At 39.7% G+C, this 17,089-nt stretch overlaps 1 protein-coding gene across 1 annotated transcript in view; it reads left to right on the forward strand.

The window, feature by feature from the left end:
- The window catches only part of LOC149069212 (protein big brother-like), a 45,699-nt gene extending 29,052 nt beyond the window's left edge, over positions 1-16,647 (forward strand). Inside the window, exon 6 of the mRNA XM_089250870.1 lies at positions 16,436-16,647. Within this exon, the coding sequence (XP_089106996.1) occupies positions 16,436-16,492 (57 nt within the window). The 3' untranslated portion in view covers positions 16,493-16,647. The remainder of the gene's footprint in view (positions 1-16,435) is intronic.
- Positions 16,648-17,089: the final 442 nt, after the last annotated feature.

The following is a 17,089-nucleotide window of genomic DNA, read 5'->3' on the forward strand; positions in this document are numbered from 1 at the left end:
GATAACTGTTATTTTTTGTGTTTTAGATGTACAGGGTTTCCAGTGACCTGGAGAGTCGGGGCAGTGAAAAAAATGGATCTGGAAACGTCAGCGAAAATGTACATTTTGAAAGTACAAAATTTGACAGTTGCCGGGAGAACACGCAAATATTTGATAAAATCAGGGGGAAATTTTGTGGAAGTGAAAAAACAAAACCTTGAGAAACATTTTGAACTACGTCTTTTCCTCAGAGATTTTGGTCAGGGAAGTTTTTGAGTTTTGTTCAAGGAAAGTGGGAAGTTTTCAAATTTTGTTCAGTGAAAAAGGAGATAGTTCTTCGAAACACACACACACACACACAATGTAGACGTTGCGGAAATGTGATAAAATTATTCAAGATTTTCAATGAGATCGATGTGATGGACCATGAAATATTGTTTTATGCACCATTCAACTGCTTTGAATCAGTGGACTCCACTTTCAAGTGACTTCTTGACTTCTCAAGTTTTGTTCAGGGAAAGTCGGGGAAGTTTTTGAGTTGTGAGTGGGGAAATAAACTAGCAGATTTTTCTGGGATTTCTTCGATTTTTCCTGTTATACTTCGAGCACCATAAGCGAGGAGAAAGTGCCAAATGAAAATAAGGCCATAATTACGAAGCAATAGACATGTCACACAGCACCGCAACTAGATACTTTGTCACCTAGGGGCAAGCCGGAATTTTGGCGCTCCTTACATGTAGAGGAAGCAGTAAAAGGGTGAATTCGGCGCCCCTTCTGGTTCAGCGCCAGGGGCACCAGACCCGCCTGCCCCCACCTAGTTGCGGCCCTGATGTCACATAAATGACGACTGATTTGGAAAGAGCAAAAGAATATGAAAGCGCTTAATGACATAAAATTGAAGACCGTGTGACGAGCCGGTTCAGTTTAGATGCAAGAAATCCTCTCTCCACGTGGGATTGGATTAATATGACTTCTGAACGCAAAATCATAGGGTATTAAAAGCGTTAGATTGGTCTGGTCATAAGAACTGCATCTTTATATAGATGCAAAGTCTCCCGAATATCTACCTATTTCTTGTACTCCCGAAAAAAAATTTCCAATTTCTACCGTTATTGCAAAAAAACCCCAAATCGCTACTTTTTTGGGAAGAGGGCGCTATTGTTCATAAATAATTTCACCTATCTATGAAAAAAATTGTGAATAACGTCAGTTGTCCTAATTTTGCCAAATCGTGGTCAAATGTTTCATTTTAGCTGGGAAAATGTTCTGTTTGGAGTAGCAATTGAACTACACAGTAATTTTCAAATGCCCTGCTAATCCGCCAAATATCAGACCAGGATGAGCCAGATTACCGGAATCGCCGGATTACTGGAAGTTAATGGTCCATTTAAATCCATGGTGCTCAACCTTTAGAAGAGCGTGGTCCACTTCATTGGTTTGCAAACGTGTTGCGTTCCACTTAAGTGATCTGTAAATGTGCCGCGGACCACTTGAGTGATCTTGAACTATGTCGCAGGTCACTCAAGTAATTTGTGAATATGCCAGCGTTCAATTGATGTGCGGGGGGGGGGGGTCACTTAATCAATCTTGAAAGGTGTTGCGTGCCACTTAGGGGAAGCGAAACTGTAATGCTAGTCACTTTAGTCATCTGCGGGCCACTTAAATAATCTGGGATTCTGTTAACATGCCACGGGTAATATTTTATCTGTTAACATTAATTAATTAATAACATAAATACCACTTAAATTATCTGTAAGTGTGTCATTTATAGTTCACTTCACACAAAATTAGGTTTAAGATCTCGGCCACATCAGATGACACCGAGGGCCAAATTCGGCCCGTGGGCTGAGAACATGAAACTTTGAGCTCATACTGAAAAAGTACCGACATGTTTTATACTCTTCTATGCACGAAGAAAACCCGCCTAAAAATGCCGAATTGAAGGACGGGCCGGGACTAATACACTGCCGGATTATTGAGAGTCTACATAATATACCACTGCACTTACTTTATGATGCCGTGAGATTGGCGAATTGATTTGCCACGAGACATTTTGCGAATACCATTACATTGAAAATACTAATTTAAGACCGTCCAGTCAAACCTCCATTTAAAGGACACTGTCGGAATAAGACAGACCTCAATTAAGAGGCGGATGTCCTGATTCATCCTCTGAATACGAGCCACTTCTATTTAATGGACAGAAAGTGTGGTTCCGTGGGTGTCTCTTACCGAGAGGTTTCATTGTAATTATCAACGGTGTGCTTGGAGATTAGACCGTCTTGAGCGGAGTCTTCAATTACACACATTCTGATGTTCAAAATTAAATTAAGAGATGAATTCTAAAATTGTGCATTTGATACAAAGGAAGAATGTGATTCTCCGAGTCACACACGCACACAAATCTCACGAAGAGATCTCTCAACAAAAGATTAGTCGTCCAACTAAAACATAGTCTCCCAAACTTTTTGTTCCATCGCCCCCTTCATCAGAAATTATTTCCTATCATCGCCCCCCAACTCACGTAAACCCATGGGATCCTATGTTAAATCAGTAGGTTCTATCGCCCCCCCCCTGGACCATTCCATCTCCCACCAGGGGGGCGATATTGTCCACTTTGGGAAACACTGAACTAAAAGAATGGGAAAGTATTTAGTCGCTCAGATCACGACATCGTCCAAAAATGCCTCGTTACGAGAGAGATATCCACGACGTCAAGTCCCAATGATATCGGCCACCGTCGGTCGCCCATATAAAGACAGACACCCACCGTGTTCTGGGGGGTGGGGGGCACGCACATACGCCACGTTCGGCGTCGGAAATACAAAAGAGCACCCATTCTCGCGAATTCGTATATAATACACACACCCGAATAGACATTTACAGATAGACTTATATACCTACCAAATCGATTACCACCCGACCCTCCCTCAACGTTTGTTGTAATACGACTCTCTCTATCAGTTCAAAAAAATTTTTCAAAAAAAAATCTTCAATTTCAAATAGAAAAAAAGGGTCCTTTTACACTCCACTTCCCTGCATTTTAAACAAAAAAAAAAGGGACTCCTAACGCTCCCAATATATATGATTTTTTTTCTTCTTCTCCCTCTCTTCAAACTTACAGATGAAGTACTTCTCTCGGTGTGTACGTACCTAAAACTATTCCTTTCATTTAGGTTGAATTGAAGTCTGTTTTTCACCCCCGAAAAACACGGGTCTCTTGAATCTTCGCAGAATTCTAAAAAAAAATCTCGCCCTAATATAATAGATAGGACTCGGGCGGACACAACGGACCATGGCTTTTTCAAAAAAAAGGAGAGAAAAGGGGGGGCTAAAAAAAAATCAAATAGAAATTTTTCGAACCTCTTGGTGGTGCTCGTAGACGGTGCGTGTATATACAGACATAGCAGCTGTATTCCCTCAGCACGCGACTCGTACCATACGCGCTTCGCATCTGGGATACGCAGTAGTACGCGGTGGGAACAAAAATCTCAGGCCCCGGTGAATTTTTTTCCCTTTTTAAAAAGAACGGAACAAAAGGATCGCCATCCCTCTCTGAAAAATTTTCTAATGAAGAACTCGATCCTCTATACACCGTTTTAAAGTGCACACAAGATGTTTAAGGGACTCGAATTTAATATACATACACACATTGTGTACTGTGTGTCCCTTGAATGGAAAGTACTTTTCTCTCTCTCTTCATAAAAACTCTCTCACTACGAGGGTTGTTGCTGATGCTTTTTTTTTTTATATAATGGACTCTCCGAAGAAAGGACCTCTTAATGTAATATTTGTGTTTGCATTTTGCTACTCTGTGTACATATATGCAATATGTTTTTTTTCATATCCCCTTGTACTTGGGAGTGCGTGTATTGTGTATTACGTTGTGTGATGTATCCGCTGTGCGATTTTTTTTTAGAAGAAATATTTAGAGTCAAAGATGGTTCTTATCCGATAACTTTATCATAACTTTAACCGATATGAATGGTTATTGGAAAAATATTTGCTCGAATGAAAGTGGAATAGTTTTTTCAAGCGAATATTTTTCCAATAACGTTCGTATCGATCAAAGGACTCTTCCATAAAGAGCTTTTTTGGAAATGATTCTTAAATATTGGAGCTTTCTCGATTTCCCCGCGTTAGCCGGCATGCTGAGAAACATCGAGGGAGACCAGCGTGTGCCGGGACGTATATTTAAGGACGGAAAGATTTTTTTTTTTCGGGATAATATGTCGAGGCGTGAACTTGGAAAGAAAAGTCTACTGGTCTCCGCTGGGAATCGAACACAGTCTTCTCGCAAACCGGACAAGCGCGCTGAAGTAGGGGCTCAGTAGTCTCCTAAACTAGCAAATGGCCCTCGGATGGTGACAATAGCGAGTGAGAGATGATTTTCATTTTGTATTTTGTGCCCAATGTATGCAAAAGCGTTTGCCCGGTTTGCAGTAGGACTGAGTTCGATTCCCGGCAGAGATCAGTAGACGTTTCTTTCCAAGTTCACACCTCGGCATAATATCCAGAAAAAAAGTCTTTTCTTCGCTTTTTATTTGGGCTGAGAGAGAAAAATCAGTCATATTTACACTCTTTGCTTTGTCACGAAGTAAGAAGAAAATTTAGAATCTTGTGATTGGTCGGCACTAGTGACGAAGATAGCACGTCACTGTGGAGGAGGGAGTTATTGTGCAATATTTAAGACGAAGACAGAATGTCGATATTTTTTCTTTTTGGACATCGATCTTTTTACATTCTCGGGAAGTTGCCGGCATTTATTGTTTTATTCTTATTCCAAATATGATCCTTTTATTTTCTAATTTATTAGAAGAAAAATTGTATTGTCTAATGAATCATCTTGAAATTCACCAAGAACTCAGAAAAAAGACGCAATGCTTTCATCAGTCATTGCGACCAATCACGGGACGCTAACTTCTCATCCACTTGCATCAATGTAAGGTTTGTTAAAATGCATGCTGCCGGGAATACCCGTATTCTCTGGGATATTCGGCACAGATTCCGGGTTATTCTTAAGTACATTCTCTATAAGAATCGATTCCCTTGACTTATTTGAACCTTGTCTGTTCTCGGCATTTAGGATCTCCTTTCAGATAATTCGAGCTTTATGTTTGCTTTTGCTGCCGCAAATCTTCATTTATTAGAAATGTCATGTCGAACACTAAGCATATTCGTTCGCTTAGATAGACCAGTGTTCTTCAACCGCCAATCCGTGGGAATTTCCTGCCATTCCGCAAAACATTTCCTCAAGTTCTTGAAGCAACTACGTGATCAGGAGGCTGCATTGTCGAGGGAAGAGGAAACTGCTTTAGAAATTTCCTATTCATGTGAAACGAAATTGTTCAGCCGTGTTAGCAATGAAAAACCAAACAGAGGAATCGAATGGAATTTAATGCAGCGATTTATATCTCGGAAACAGTGATGACGTTATGTATATCATTTTTTTTAAACAAAAAACAGCTATATATACTAAAAAAATGGAACACTAAACCTTGATTCGTAAATCGGGGTACCGTAAATGAGCCTATAACTGCTCATACCCCTCTCCATCATCACTCTGCTAATCAATAGAAAAGATAGGAATGATGATAATATAAGAGTCATCTCACACCATTTAATGATGGATGAAAATTAAGACGAAACGAGACGTCTGGCTGGAAGCGGATTTTAACCTCGGGAGTTGCCAGAGCACATCCTCGGGAACTAAATTAAAAACATGGGATAATGAAACTGCAGATGCTCATGCTACATGCATAAAATGCTAATAATGCCAGAATATGTTGCTTGAAACATTGACGAAAGAGTTCGACTTCTAATTCTATTTTCTGTTTCGATAATTTTGTATAGAAGAGAAATGAGCATAAATATTGATTAAAATAGAGAAACTCTACGCTGGGACCCCTGCTGCCACCTATTAAAGAAGAACAGAACTATTTGTTACGAATTCTCGAACTGAAATTGCTGTTGGTTTTGCAATAAGTGTGCAGCTTGAAAATAAATAGTACATGGGAAATATACTACACTGCTGGCCACCCAAATTGCAACACCAAGAAAGACAAAAGATATCGCAACAATATTTATTTTGTAGATAACATGTTGACCAAGCATCAAATGATTAAATTTATAGACTTCTGCGAAGTGTGGTTCCTGACAAAATCAGTAGCCAGAGTAGCCGTCATTGTTGGAAATCACCGCTGCCACACGCCTCGGCATTGATTCAAAGAGACTTTGGATGTGTTCTTGGGGTACAGCAGACCAAGCAGCTTCCACGCGTTGCCAAAGTTGATCTGGTGTGGCAGCTGGGGATGTAATCTGGGGCAATCGTTGAGCAACCATGGACCACATGTTTTCTATCGGCGAAAGATCCGGAGAGCGGGCTGGCCAGGGAAGCAATTCAATCTGGCGATTGACGAAGAACCTTTGGACAATGCGTGCCACATGTGGTCGCGCATTATCCTGTTGAAATATGACTGTGGGCAAGCCCTGAAGGTAAGGAAGGACAACTGGCTCCAACACCTCGGAGATGTAGCGCTGGCTTTTTAAAGTACCGGCAATGCGTACTACAGGAGTGCGAGAGTGATATCCAATACCGCCCCATACCATAATACCCGGTGCAGGACCAGTGTGGCGGTGCATAACGCAGCTGTTCAGCATCCTCTCTCCACGGTGTCTCCAGACTCGAATCCGACCATCGTGGTGTTGCAGACAGAAGCGTGACTCGTCAGTAAAGACAATTTCATTCCATTGTGCCGTCCACATCCTTCTTTCGTCGCACCATTGGCGGCGGAGACGTCTGTGGTTCTGCGTCAAGGGTAGACGAAGCAATGGACGTCTTGCAGACAGACCACTCTGCCGTAAACGGCGTCGAACGGTACGCGCAGACACTGGATGACGCGGTACAGACTGAATGTGCTGTGCTATGGTTCGTGATGTGGCTGAGCGATCCGTCACTGCCATACGCACAATACGCCTGTCATCACGTGAAGTGGTGCACTGAGGTGGATGCGATCGAACACGCCGGTCCGTCGTACCCTCCTGCATCCAACGATCACATATCCGCATTACAGTTGTTTGGTTTCGTCCAACACGACTACCGATTTCCCTGAAAGATAATCCACAATCTCGGTAGGCCACTATCCTTCCTCTGTCGAACTCGGATACTTGATCAAAAGATGATCGCTGTTTTCTACGAGGCATAATTGATCGTTTTTTTGAAAAACCCACAAGAAAAACACAATTGCCGTACTTCAAATCGTCGAAATCTCCAAGCCTTAAATAGCGCTTTGAAGTGGCGCCACAGGCGCGCGTGATGTGCGTCTGCGCTGAAATTCTAATCATTTGCATATCTCACCTCCGTTAATGCATGTTGTAAATTTCATATTATTTGCATGCTTCCTTCAGGGTGTTGCATTTACGGTGGCCAGCAGTTTATATAGATATTTTTTATTTTCACATGCCGCATACCGATACAAATATTATACACCATAATATCGGTTACTATGTTTTCAAGTTTGCCGCAAAATTATTTTTTAGCATACATAAAATCATAGTATCGGGTAATATGACGCATAAAATTTACAATAATGTGTAGCATGAAAATAAAAATTATATATAAATATTATCATGCCATGTACTATTTATTTTCATGCTGCACACTCGTTTCGAACCAACATTAAATTTTATCTGAAGAATTATGGCAGTTAATTTGTTTTTATTTCATAGGTGGCAAAAGGTTTCCAGCACAGTTGTGTTGGAAAATGTCTGCATGTAGTGACCGGTATCATTGTAAAATTGTACATGGTATCATACCATATACTATTCATTTTCTTGCAGCACACCGGTTTAAACATCAACCAATTTTACTAGAAGAATTATAACAAATAGTTTGTTTTTATTTGATAGATGGCAACGGAGGTCACAGCTCGAGGATGTTTCACACATGATTAAACATAAACTGAGAGCTTAAGAAATTTTCCTCCCATTATTTTTTTCTTCTCGCCGATTCGCAAATTATTTCTTCCGTTTGTGCCAGTCCGCCAAATTGTTTTGGTTTTTTTGAACATTCCTCTTTTCCCGCTATGCCGGGAATCTAAATTTTTGATCGCCTGGGGGGGGGGGGGGGCATGAGTTCTTTATCTCTCAAATATTTATCCCTTTTTGCTCCCGGGAATCCGAAAATGATTCTTAGAGGTAGAAAATGATTGGAAGAGGCTGCGTGCATACGCCACTGTAAACGAAATCTTCAAGTGGTCATAACTTTTAAGTGGATGAAGATAGAGAACGATGGAAGGAGTGTCTAAGGACACTAAACTGGACATGCGCTGCACGGCAATAACAACCAAAACGCCACCTGGTGAACAATTCGGGAACTTTTTTTCATCTTGTATGGGAAAATAAGGGTATAAGCAGGTTTTGCATAAAATTACAGCTTGAATTTATGAAGCTGACAATGAAATGATACAGGTCACATCCAAGTATGTTTGTTACTAACAGATATGATGATATATAAAGTTCACTTAGAATATGTACACTGGCAGCAAAAGTTTTCAATGTTCAATACTGCTTTCAATCATCGTTGTCTCGGAAAAATTGTCTTTAAATGTTACGGCATAGTTTCCCAAACTTTTTGTTCCATCGCCCCCCCCACCTTCTTCAGAGAATTTTTTCTCTCATCGCCCCCCAAATCAATCCAACCCATAAGATCACATACTAAACCAAAAGTTACTACCACCCCCTTAGAAACTTCCAACGCCTCCCAGTGTTGCCCACTTTAGGAAACACGGTGTTAAAGGGTGAATCTTTTTCGGTATACAATTGACAGTTAAAATTCAACCAATTTACTTTTTTTTTTTGCAGTAAATCATTAAAGAGTTTAAACTGATAGTTTTCCATGTGTAGCAGCATTAACTCTGAAATGGATCGAAGAATTTAATTTTTTTTAACAATTTACCTTTCCCTTTTCTTTGAATATTGAAGGACCTCAAACATCCTGCTTCCCATCTCAAACAGATATCGAAGCGCTTTTTTTGAACAATTAGCCTTTTTCAGTTCAAGGGTGATGTATATCTTGGCCCAGAGGAGATGACATTTGAGCTACCTTTTTTTTTCTTTCCCTCATCGAGACGCTTTATTGGTAACCCTATGAACGGGAATCGATTTTTCCCTAAATTTCACCATTCTTTTCTTTCTCACTATTGTTTGACCATTGCACCAAAATACACCTCAACTAAAATACAGTGCCATAAGGGGTGTTTGAGGGAACATGGGTGAAGGGGGGTAAAGGAAGCTCTACATTTCTCACATTTTTCCCCTTTATTTCCTAAATGTTGCATAGATACTAGTTTCAGAGATTTATTGCTGGTACTTGAAATGTGTATTGTACAAATTTGTTGCAGAAAGCCTGTACACAGAGGGGTAAATCGGGTGGATAGCGCTACAAGATATGCATGTTGCCGTCCATCCCTAATTACTTGGCACTTTAGTGTATTAAGGATCGTTAAATTTTTTTCAAACATTGGTGCTCGGGGATGAAATTTTCTCCGAAAAAGTGCCCCGTGACGTGAAAAGTTTGGGAATCACCGCACTAGAGCCCCTTATACTGCACTAGAGTTTTACGGGCGGGCCCATGCATTAAGAAGGCGGCTCTGCTCACAGGCAACCTAGGATTGGAGTATTACCATGTATTTTGTTCATGTCGGATCGGTATCGCCTTCAGAAAAAGATACCTTTTACAATTGTGTGAGAAATAAAAAATATACAACCGTGTCTCCATGTTTTAGATAAACGCATAGAACCATAGAAAACGGGGGGGGGGGGCACTGAAATCTGATTTTTTCGTTTTGGTATCGCTTTATCAGAGAGACTGCATCAACAAATTTGCCGGCTGTTGCGATTGTTAGTACTGTACTCGTCTCTGATCTCCCAGGACAGACATGGTGGATCGGAAAAAAATACTTCGCGGAACGAATCCGGGGATTTATCAGATGCTTCTTCCTTCACGTGTGGAACAAGAGGATTATCGGGATTAGGAATAATAATAAAAAACCGTGCAGTTTCTGAGCCCAAAATAATAAAAAGAGGATTAAAGGAATCGGAAGGCGACCCCCCCCCCTAAAAAAAAGAGGACGAGAATGATAATAAATACTACCCATCTGATTCTTCTCCCCGTATTTTAAGGGGGTTGTCAGTTTGATCTCTGGCAGTTGAATCCTTTTCGAACGACTTGGGAAGAAAAAAAAAATTCTGGAGGTATCCACAGGACTGAACCGGTAAAATATACGAGTACATAGTACAGTCGACGGTGCTTATTAAATTCATGGACGATGATCTACATCATTAGGATACTATTATGACTTTTTCAAAGAACGGAGAGGACCAATATCACAATAATAGAAAAAAAAATCGTTCATAGCTATCGGGACTTCGGATAATGTTATCAATTTTTTTTCCATCGAATTTTTTTTTTCTCATTCCGAAGCTAACGTTTAACCAAGCTTAATTTTTTCCCCCTGTAAGTTATTGCTATCAGGTTACAAGACTATGTAGGAGGATAAGAAGGTGTTCTCTCCATAGACAAACATTTCCGTACTTAATGTCGTAATAAGTCCGTAGTATGCGCTGTGATCCATGTACGTGTGCCTTGGTGTTTATCGGTTAATATCACTATCACCAATAGGGAGGGCTGACAGGACTTCAGGTCAGGCAGGCTGACAAGATTCCAGGCCTGCTAAAGACCTCAGCTATGTTGGGCAGACGAATACAAACTCTCAATAGGAACACCCATGGAATTCGACTTTTAAATGACTGTGTCGCTCATTCAGAAGTAATTGAGTACTAATTTAAAGTGTCACGGATCAGAACATCCGTTCCGTCCGTTAAACAGAGGTGTCCCTTTAAATAAAGGTTTGACTGACCATCGTTAATAAAAGTAATTATTACTTCCTTTAGCCTGTCAGCAGGGGCGTACCCAGAAATTTCGTTCGGGGGGGGGGGAAGTGACAGAACAATGGATTTGGCCATCTTTTTTTCGGTCATTTTCTCACATTTCGAGGGGGGGGATCAGACCCTCAAGTCCCCCCCCCTCGCTACGCCCTTGCCTGTCAGGTTTTCTTCAAGCCAATGAGGACAGTTTTCGGTGCAACATTCTTCTTATTCCGCAATCATATTTTCAGTTGTGCATTATTTGAACACGTTTAGAAAGTTCTGAATAGAGTAATTGAGTTGAATTTCGGGAAACAGTGTTTCGCATATATAGGAACTTTTTTATAATAGCTTTTGTTTTAAGAATCTTCCATCTGGTTATTGCCAGTTTGATAACCTTATTCATCCAATCTCTTAGTCGCAACACTCTTATTCATCCAATCTCTTACTTGTTGCAACACTTTTATTCATCCAAAATCTTTCATTTGCAACACACTTATTCATCCAATATTTTTTTAAACATTCTCATTCACCCAATCTCTTATTTGCAGCGTTCCCATTCATTCAATTTCTTACTTGCAACACTCTTATTCATCCAATATTTTATTTGTGCAACACTTTTATTCATCCAATCTCTTACTTGTGCAACACTTTTATTACTTTTGTTACTTGCAACTCTCATTCATCCAATCTATTATTTGCAGCACTTTCATTCATTCAATCTCTTAATGAAACACTCTTATTCATCCAACCTTTCATTTGCAACACTCTTATTCATCCATTTTTTTAAATACTCTCATTCAGCAAAAAAAATCTCCAACACTTTTCTTCATTCATTTCCAAGTTCCAGAGGATAGTTAAGAAATGATTATTTTTTTGGAAATGATTCTTGATAAAAGAGGAAGGATGCTCAGACGAATCAGAAAGAGTAGGGGTCGGATTTTTGGGACTTTGTGAGGACTGAACCCGATGCTCGCTTTCTCACCATTGAACAGCGTTTTTCCTGCGACTAAATCCGATAAAGAGCACTTCCCTTTCATCAGGACCAGGAAAAAAATTGTTCGTCCTACTGATAAAAAGTCCTTTGCAAGCTTTACTTCTTCACCCAATAGTCACAACACAACATGGCGGGCGAGATGGGAGATACTCTCTCACCCTGGAGTACGCACGCGTTGCATCCTAATCCGTCTATTGACGTAGTTAATTCCTATACCGTTAAAAAGCAGGGTTAGGGCCAGTGATAAAAAAAATAAAAGTATAATGACAGGTGTGGGCGCGAGAACAATTGCAGCATGCGAAGATGGATGATGGTTCCTGAATCAGCAGCGAGAGGTCGCTAGTTACGTTTTCCTCCCCCGTTCTTCCCGACGGACGGACGTTCAAACCTTACAGTCTTTAGTCATTACGTCATAACACGTTCTTAATGATAGAGTAACAAGTATGCTAGATTGACAGGTGACGCGTGGCGTTGCAGCGCCACGTGCTGGGGAATTTCGCTCGAAACAAGATATAAAAATTGTTGCTTTTATTGGAGGGAGGGAATGGAAAAGTTACTCTAATGCACGACTTTACGCCGTGTTAGAAAATTTTTGGTGACAGTTGTACGTGTAAGCACGGGGGTGTTAAATTATATGCTTTTTTTTTTTTGGTGGCGTGAGAGGTGATGAAGGTTCGAGAAGATCGATATCTCCTGTTTGGCACGCGTGATGGAAGATACAACAAAAAAAGTGTTACGTCGAAAAGCATGGCTTGCAAATGTTTGAACTTGTGTCGCCCGACCGTTGGTCGTGGATTAGAAGCGTTATGTCTGATATACAAATACAGGAACAAAGAAAATATCTTACGAGTTCTAGTGGTTTTTTTTCGGACCCGTTTTGTCCTGTGCGTTAACAAAAGCTCGGCCCGACTGGATTAAGATATCTGATTTGGGGACGATGTGAACGCTTGTAGGATGGCACATTTGTGACGTTCGTGTTATATGCAATAATGCAAACTTGATTCCTTTTTACTTCAACGAAATAATTGTGTTGCGTAATTTTGAAAAAAAAATGACCAACTTGTTTGAAAAATGTTGTGAAGGTCACTGTTACATTCTTGTATTTGACAGAGGTTTTTTAGAGAGTCCTGTTACGATGATTAGTTTTTCAATTGTATTGTTCCGAAATATTTTTAGAAATGTCATTTTTGGGTTTGGATCTCACCATCAAAACATGGTTGGAAAACTGGCTGTTCAGAAACATTGTCGAGAAATATTATTAGAAAAATCATTGGGGAGAAACGCTGTTGATAAACTCAATGGAGAGAAATGCTGTTAATAAACTCATTGTTTCCTTGTTATAAGGCTAAGACCTGTTAATATAAGGCTTTGAAAAATGCATTGTTTAGAAACATGATTGGGAAACTGGTTGCTCAGAAACATTCTTAGAAAACTCATTGTATAGAAACATCGAAAACCGGGTGAGTAGGGACACTGTTAGAAAACTCATTGTTCAGAAACGTTGTTAGAAAACTCATTGTTCAGAAACATTGTTGGAAAACTCACTGTTGAGCAACTGTTAGAAAATTCATTGTCTAGCAACAAGGAAAACAGGTTGTGTAGAGAAATTTTTAGAAAATTCATTGTTCAGAAACGTTGTTAGAAACTCATTTGTTCAGAAACATTGTTAGAAACTCATTTGTTCAGAAACATTGTTGGAAACTCATTTGTTCAGAAACAGGTCTGAAAAACTGATTGTTCAGGAGAAGGGATTGGAAAACTAATTGTTCAGAAACAGGATTGGAAAACTGATCAGAAACATTGTTGGTAAACTGATCAGAAACATTGTTCGTAAACTGATCAGGAACATTGTTGGTAAACTGATCAGAAACAATGTTAGAAAACTTATTGTTGAGAAACTTTGTTGATAAAAACCCGTTTCTTTGAAAAAACCTTGTTTTTATAATAAGGCTTTCAAAAATGCATTGTTTAGAACCATCTTTGGAAAACATCTTCAGAGTTATTGTTTCCTTAAAAAAGCCTTGTGATCAGTCTTCCAAAAACGCATTTAGAGCACTGTTGAAGAAGATGGTTACAAATTCGGTAGCTTAGAAACCATGTTGGGGACCCTCACTATATTTTCTTGGAAAAGCCTTGTCGTAATAATTAGTTATTCATTTTGTTAAAAAAATAGCTGGACTCTGTTTGGGAACATCGATATTATTTGAACTCATTGTTTAATACTATTGTTAGAAACGAATTTTTTTACAAACTATTGTACATTATTCAGGAAATCTTGTTATGACAGTCAGTCTTTCGAAAATATGTATTTGGGTAACAATATCGTGGAAAAGCATTATTTAGAAATGTGTAGAGAAACCCGTTTTTTTCAAACACTTCTGAAAAACTAAACATTTCAGAGACATTATTAGTAAATGTATTATTTTAAAAACATTGTTATAAAACGCATTGTTCATAAACATTGTGGAGAACATTATTTTAAATGTCTTGTGTAAGAAAAGTTAAGAAATTCTATGACCCATACACTGTTTTTCAAAAATGTAAAATTATATGAGAACATTGTCGAAGAATGCATCATTTGTAAACATTTTCGAAAAATACGGCGTGTTGAATGGGAACATTGTTGAAAAGTGTGTTGTTTGGGAAAATTGTTGAAAAGAGTGTTGTTTAGGAGCATTGTTGAGAAACATTTAGTTTGGGAACATTTTTGAAGAGCGTGTTGTTTGGGAACATTGCTGCAAAAATGCATTGTTGCGGGTTTTTTTTTGTAAAGACACATTTGTTTTAAACGGTCTCGATAAACACATTATTCTGACAATTTTTGTGCAATATTTCAAAGTCTCTTTATTCTAAAAGCATTGTTAAAATACTCATTATTGTGGAAAAATTCAATATTTCACACACAAATTGTTTTTTATATTAAAAAAAATTTCCGTTCTTCAGGTCACGTTGCTGTAACAATCATATTGTTGATAACAAAATCGTACACCGGTTTCTCGAAAGTATTATTACATAGTTCATATTTGAATACAACCATTCTGACACGGAAAGTTTTTTTTCGACAAATATGTAATAATATAAATCCATTTCTGCCTTGACTGCGGCATAGACGTTTCATAAGACAGTTTGTCACAGGGATTTTGGGAGTATAATCTTCCATTGTTGAAAATTAAATCGCATATTCCAAGGGGGAGAACCAGTATCCGTCGAATTTTACGGTATCTATATACGAATTGTTGGACTACCAACAATTGGATGCGTCGGGCTTCATATAAAGAATTAAATGAGGAAAAAAAGCGTAAATGTGTCGGATCGGTCCTATTGTTGCTTTTTATTTGTAGTGAAATCTCTCGCTTCAACGATATTCGATATAACGATAAATCCCTCTACAACGAAATTTTCTCGTCTAGTTTGGAGAAAATGTCTATGGTCTTATGTAGTGTTCCCAACCGCCGGGCTGTGGGCAATTAATTCGCCGTTTCATTTATTTTCCATTAGTCGTGTGTATGACCGGCCTTCCACTCACAAAAACAGATCAACTAGGCCGCGGGCTTTCTGTGGTTCCCAACTTCGAGGCGCGAATGCGAGCCGATCTCCCCACAAAGAGCACAACAGGCCTACGACAATACAATTATTCAATCACTACACCTCACTCATAGTCAGAAAAATTGATGGCAGATGGAAGCACTACACGCAACAACCATTACACAGAAACAAACTTTACGTCAGGTTCGTTACACATACATTCCAACATGTACCAATTCGTTAAAAGTTCCGCAGAGGAATATAGACAGATGTGTGATTCAGTAGTAGTAGGCCGCGGGCTTTCAGAGGTTGTGAACCTTTGCTGTTATGCATAGATGCTCAATGATGATGGCCCGTGAACCAAATGTCGCCCTCGGAGTAATCTAACATGGCCCGCGACCTTAAACCTAATTTTCTAAAAATGATCTAAGTGGCACATTCCCGGATCAGTTAATTACCTGGGGGGGGGATATTTAAAACTCACTTAAGCGACCCGAGGTGACTTACCAAATCAATTGAGTGGTCCGAGGCACATTCTCAATTCAATTAAGTCATTGCGCACATTCCTAGATCCCTCCACCCAGCACATTTACAGATCACTCAAGTTACCTGCTCATAGATCCCTTAAGGGACCTGGGGTGCGGTTCCACATCATTTAATTAGCCCGCGGCACATTCTCAATTCAATTAAGCAGTCCGCGACGTATTACCAGATCACTTGAGTGACCCACGGCACAGTTCCATATCACTTGAGCAGCCTGCGGCACGTTCCCAGATCATTCCAGTGACCCGTGGCACATTTACAGATCACTTGAGTGGCCCGCGACACGTTTTCAAACCAATGAAGAGGCCCGACCTTCTCCAAAAGGTTGAGAAACCAATTGCTCCAATGCTAAACTCTTCTGTATCGTTATATCGAGGTTTCGCTCTGCATTCATATATATATATATTTTTTTTTTTTAAATATTCATACAAATTTTTGATGTGAATTTCTTTTCTTTTTGCACAGGTTCGTAAAAAGCACGTCGAAATCAGCCCTGATCGAGCCGGTTCTGCGAGTAATTAGTTCCGGATCAACCCGCAAGAGGATCACTTTTCTCTGTTTTTGTGTGTATTTAAGGGGGAAAAAAACATATGGACCTGATGCTGGACATTGACCGCTCGTTGTTTCGAGAACCTAAAGTTATGTTTCCTTCTTCTCCCCCCCCCCCCCCCCCCCCCTATCAACTAGAATACGAAAAACAACAATGACTTTTATTTTTTTGGAGAATTCTTCAATTAAAAAATTATTTGCAGTCTCTTCCCCGACTTACGAACAAAAAAATATTTTGGGGGTTTTTGTTGTCAGATTAACTTTTACGGTATTTGATGTAAATTCCTGATTTAAAGAAAAATGCCGTATTAACCGTAAATCTATTCGAATGCATTTTAACGCAGGGGTTTTTGACCCTTTTTTCAGCCGTTACCCACGGGACCATGGCCCCCATATCCTGGAGTAGGGCCCTAGGCTGGGATCTTTTGCGGGCCCCCCGACCAGACTTTCACGGGCCCTCTTATGATGGATTTACAGCGTGAAAAAACAAAAAATAATGAAAATCGTCCCTGGCCCCAGGGCTGCAGCCTTGCCAGCCCACCCCTTGTGGAGGCCATGCCTGTTTGTTTT

This window comes from Pholcus phalangioides, unplaced genomic scaffold, assembly GCF_987345545.1.
Source record: "Pholcus phalangioides strain wild (caught in Gottingen) unplaced genomic scaffold, Ppha-v1.0 ptg000024l_1, whole genome shotgun sequence".
Classification (NCBI taxonomy): domain Eukaryota; kingdom Metazoa; phylum Arthropoda; class Arachnida; order Araneae; family Pholcidae; genus Pholcus; species Pholcus phalangioides.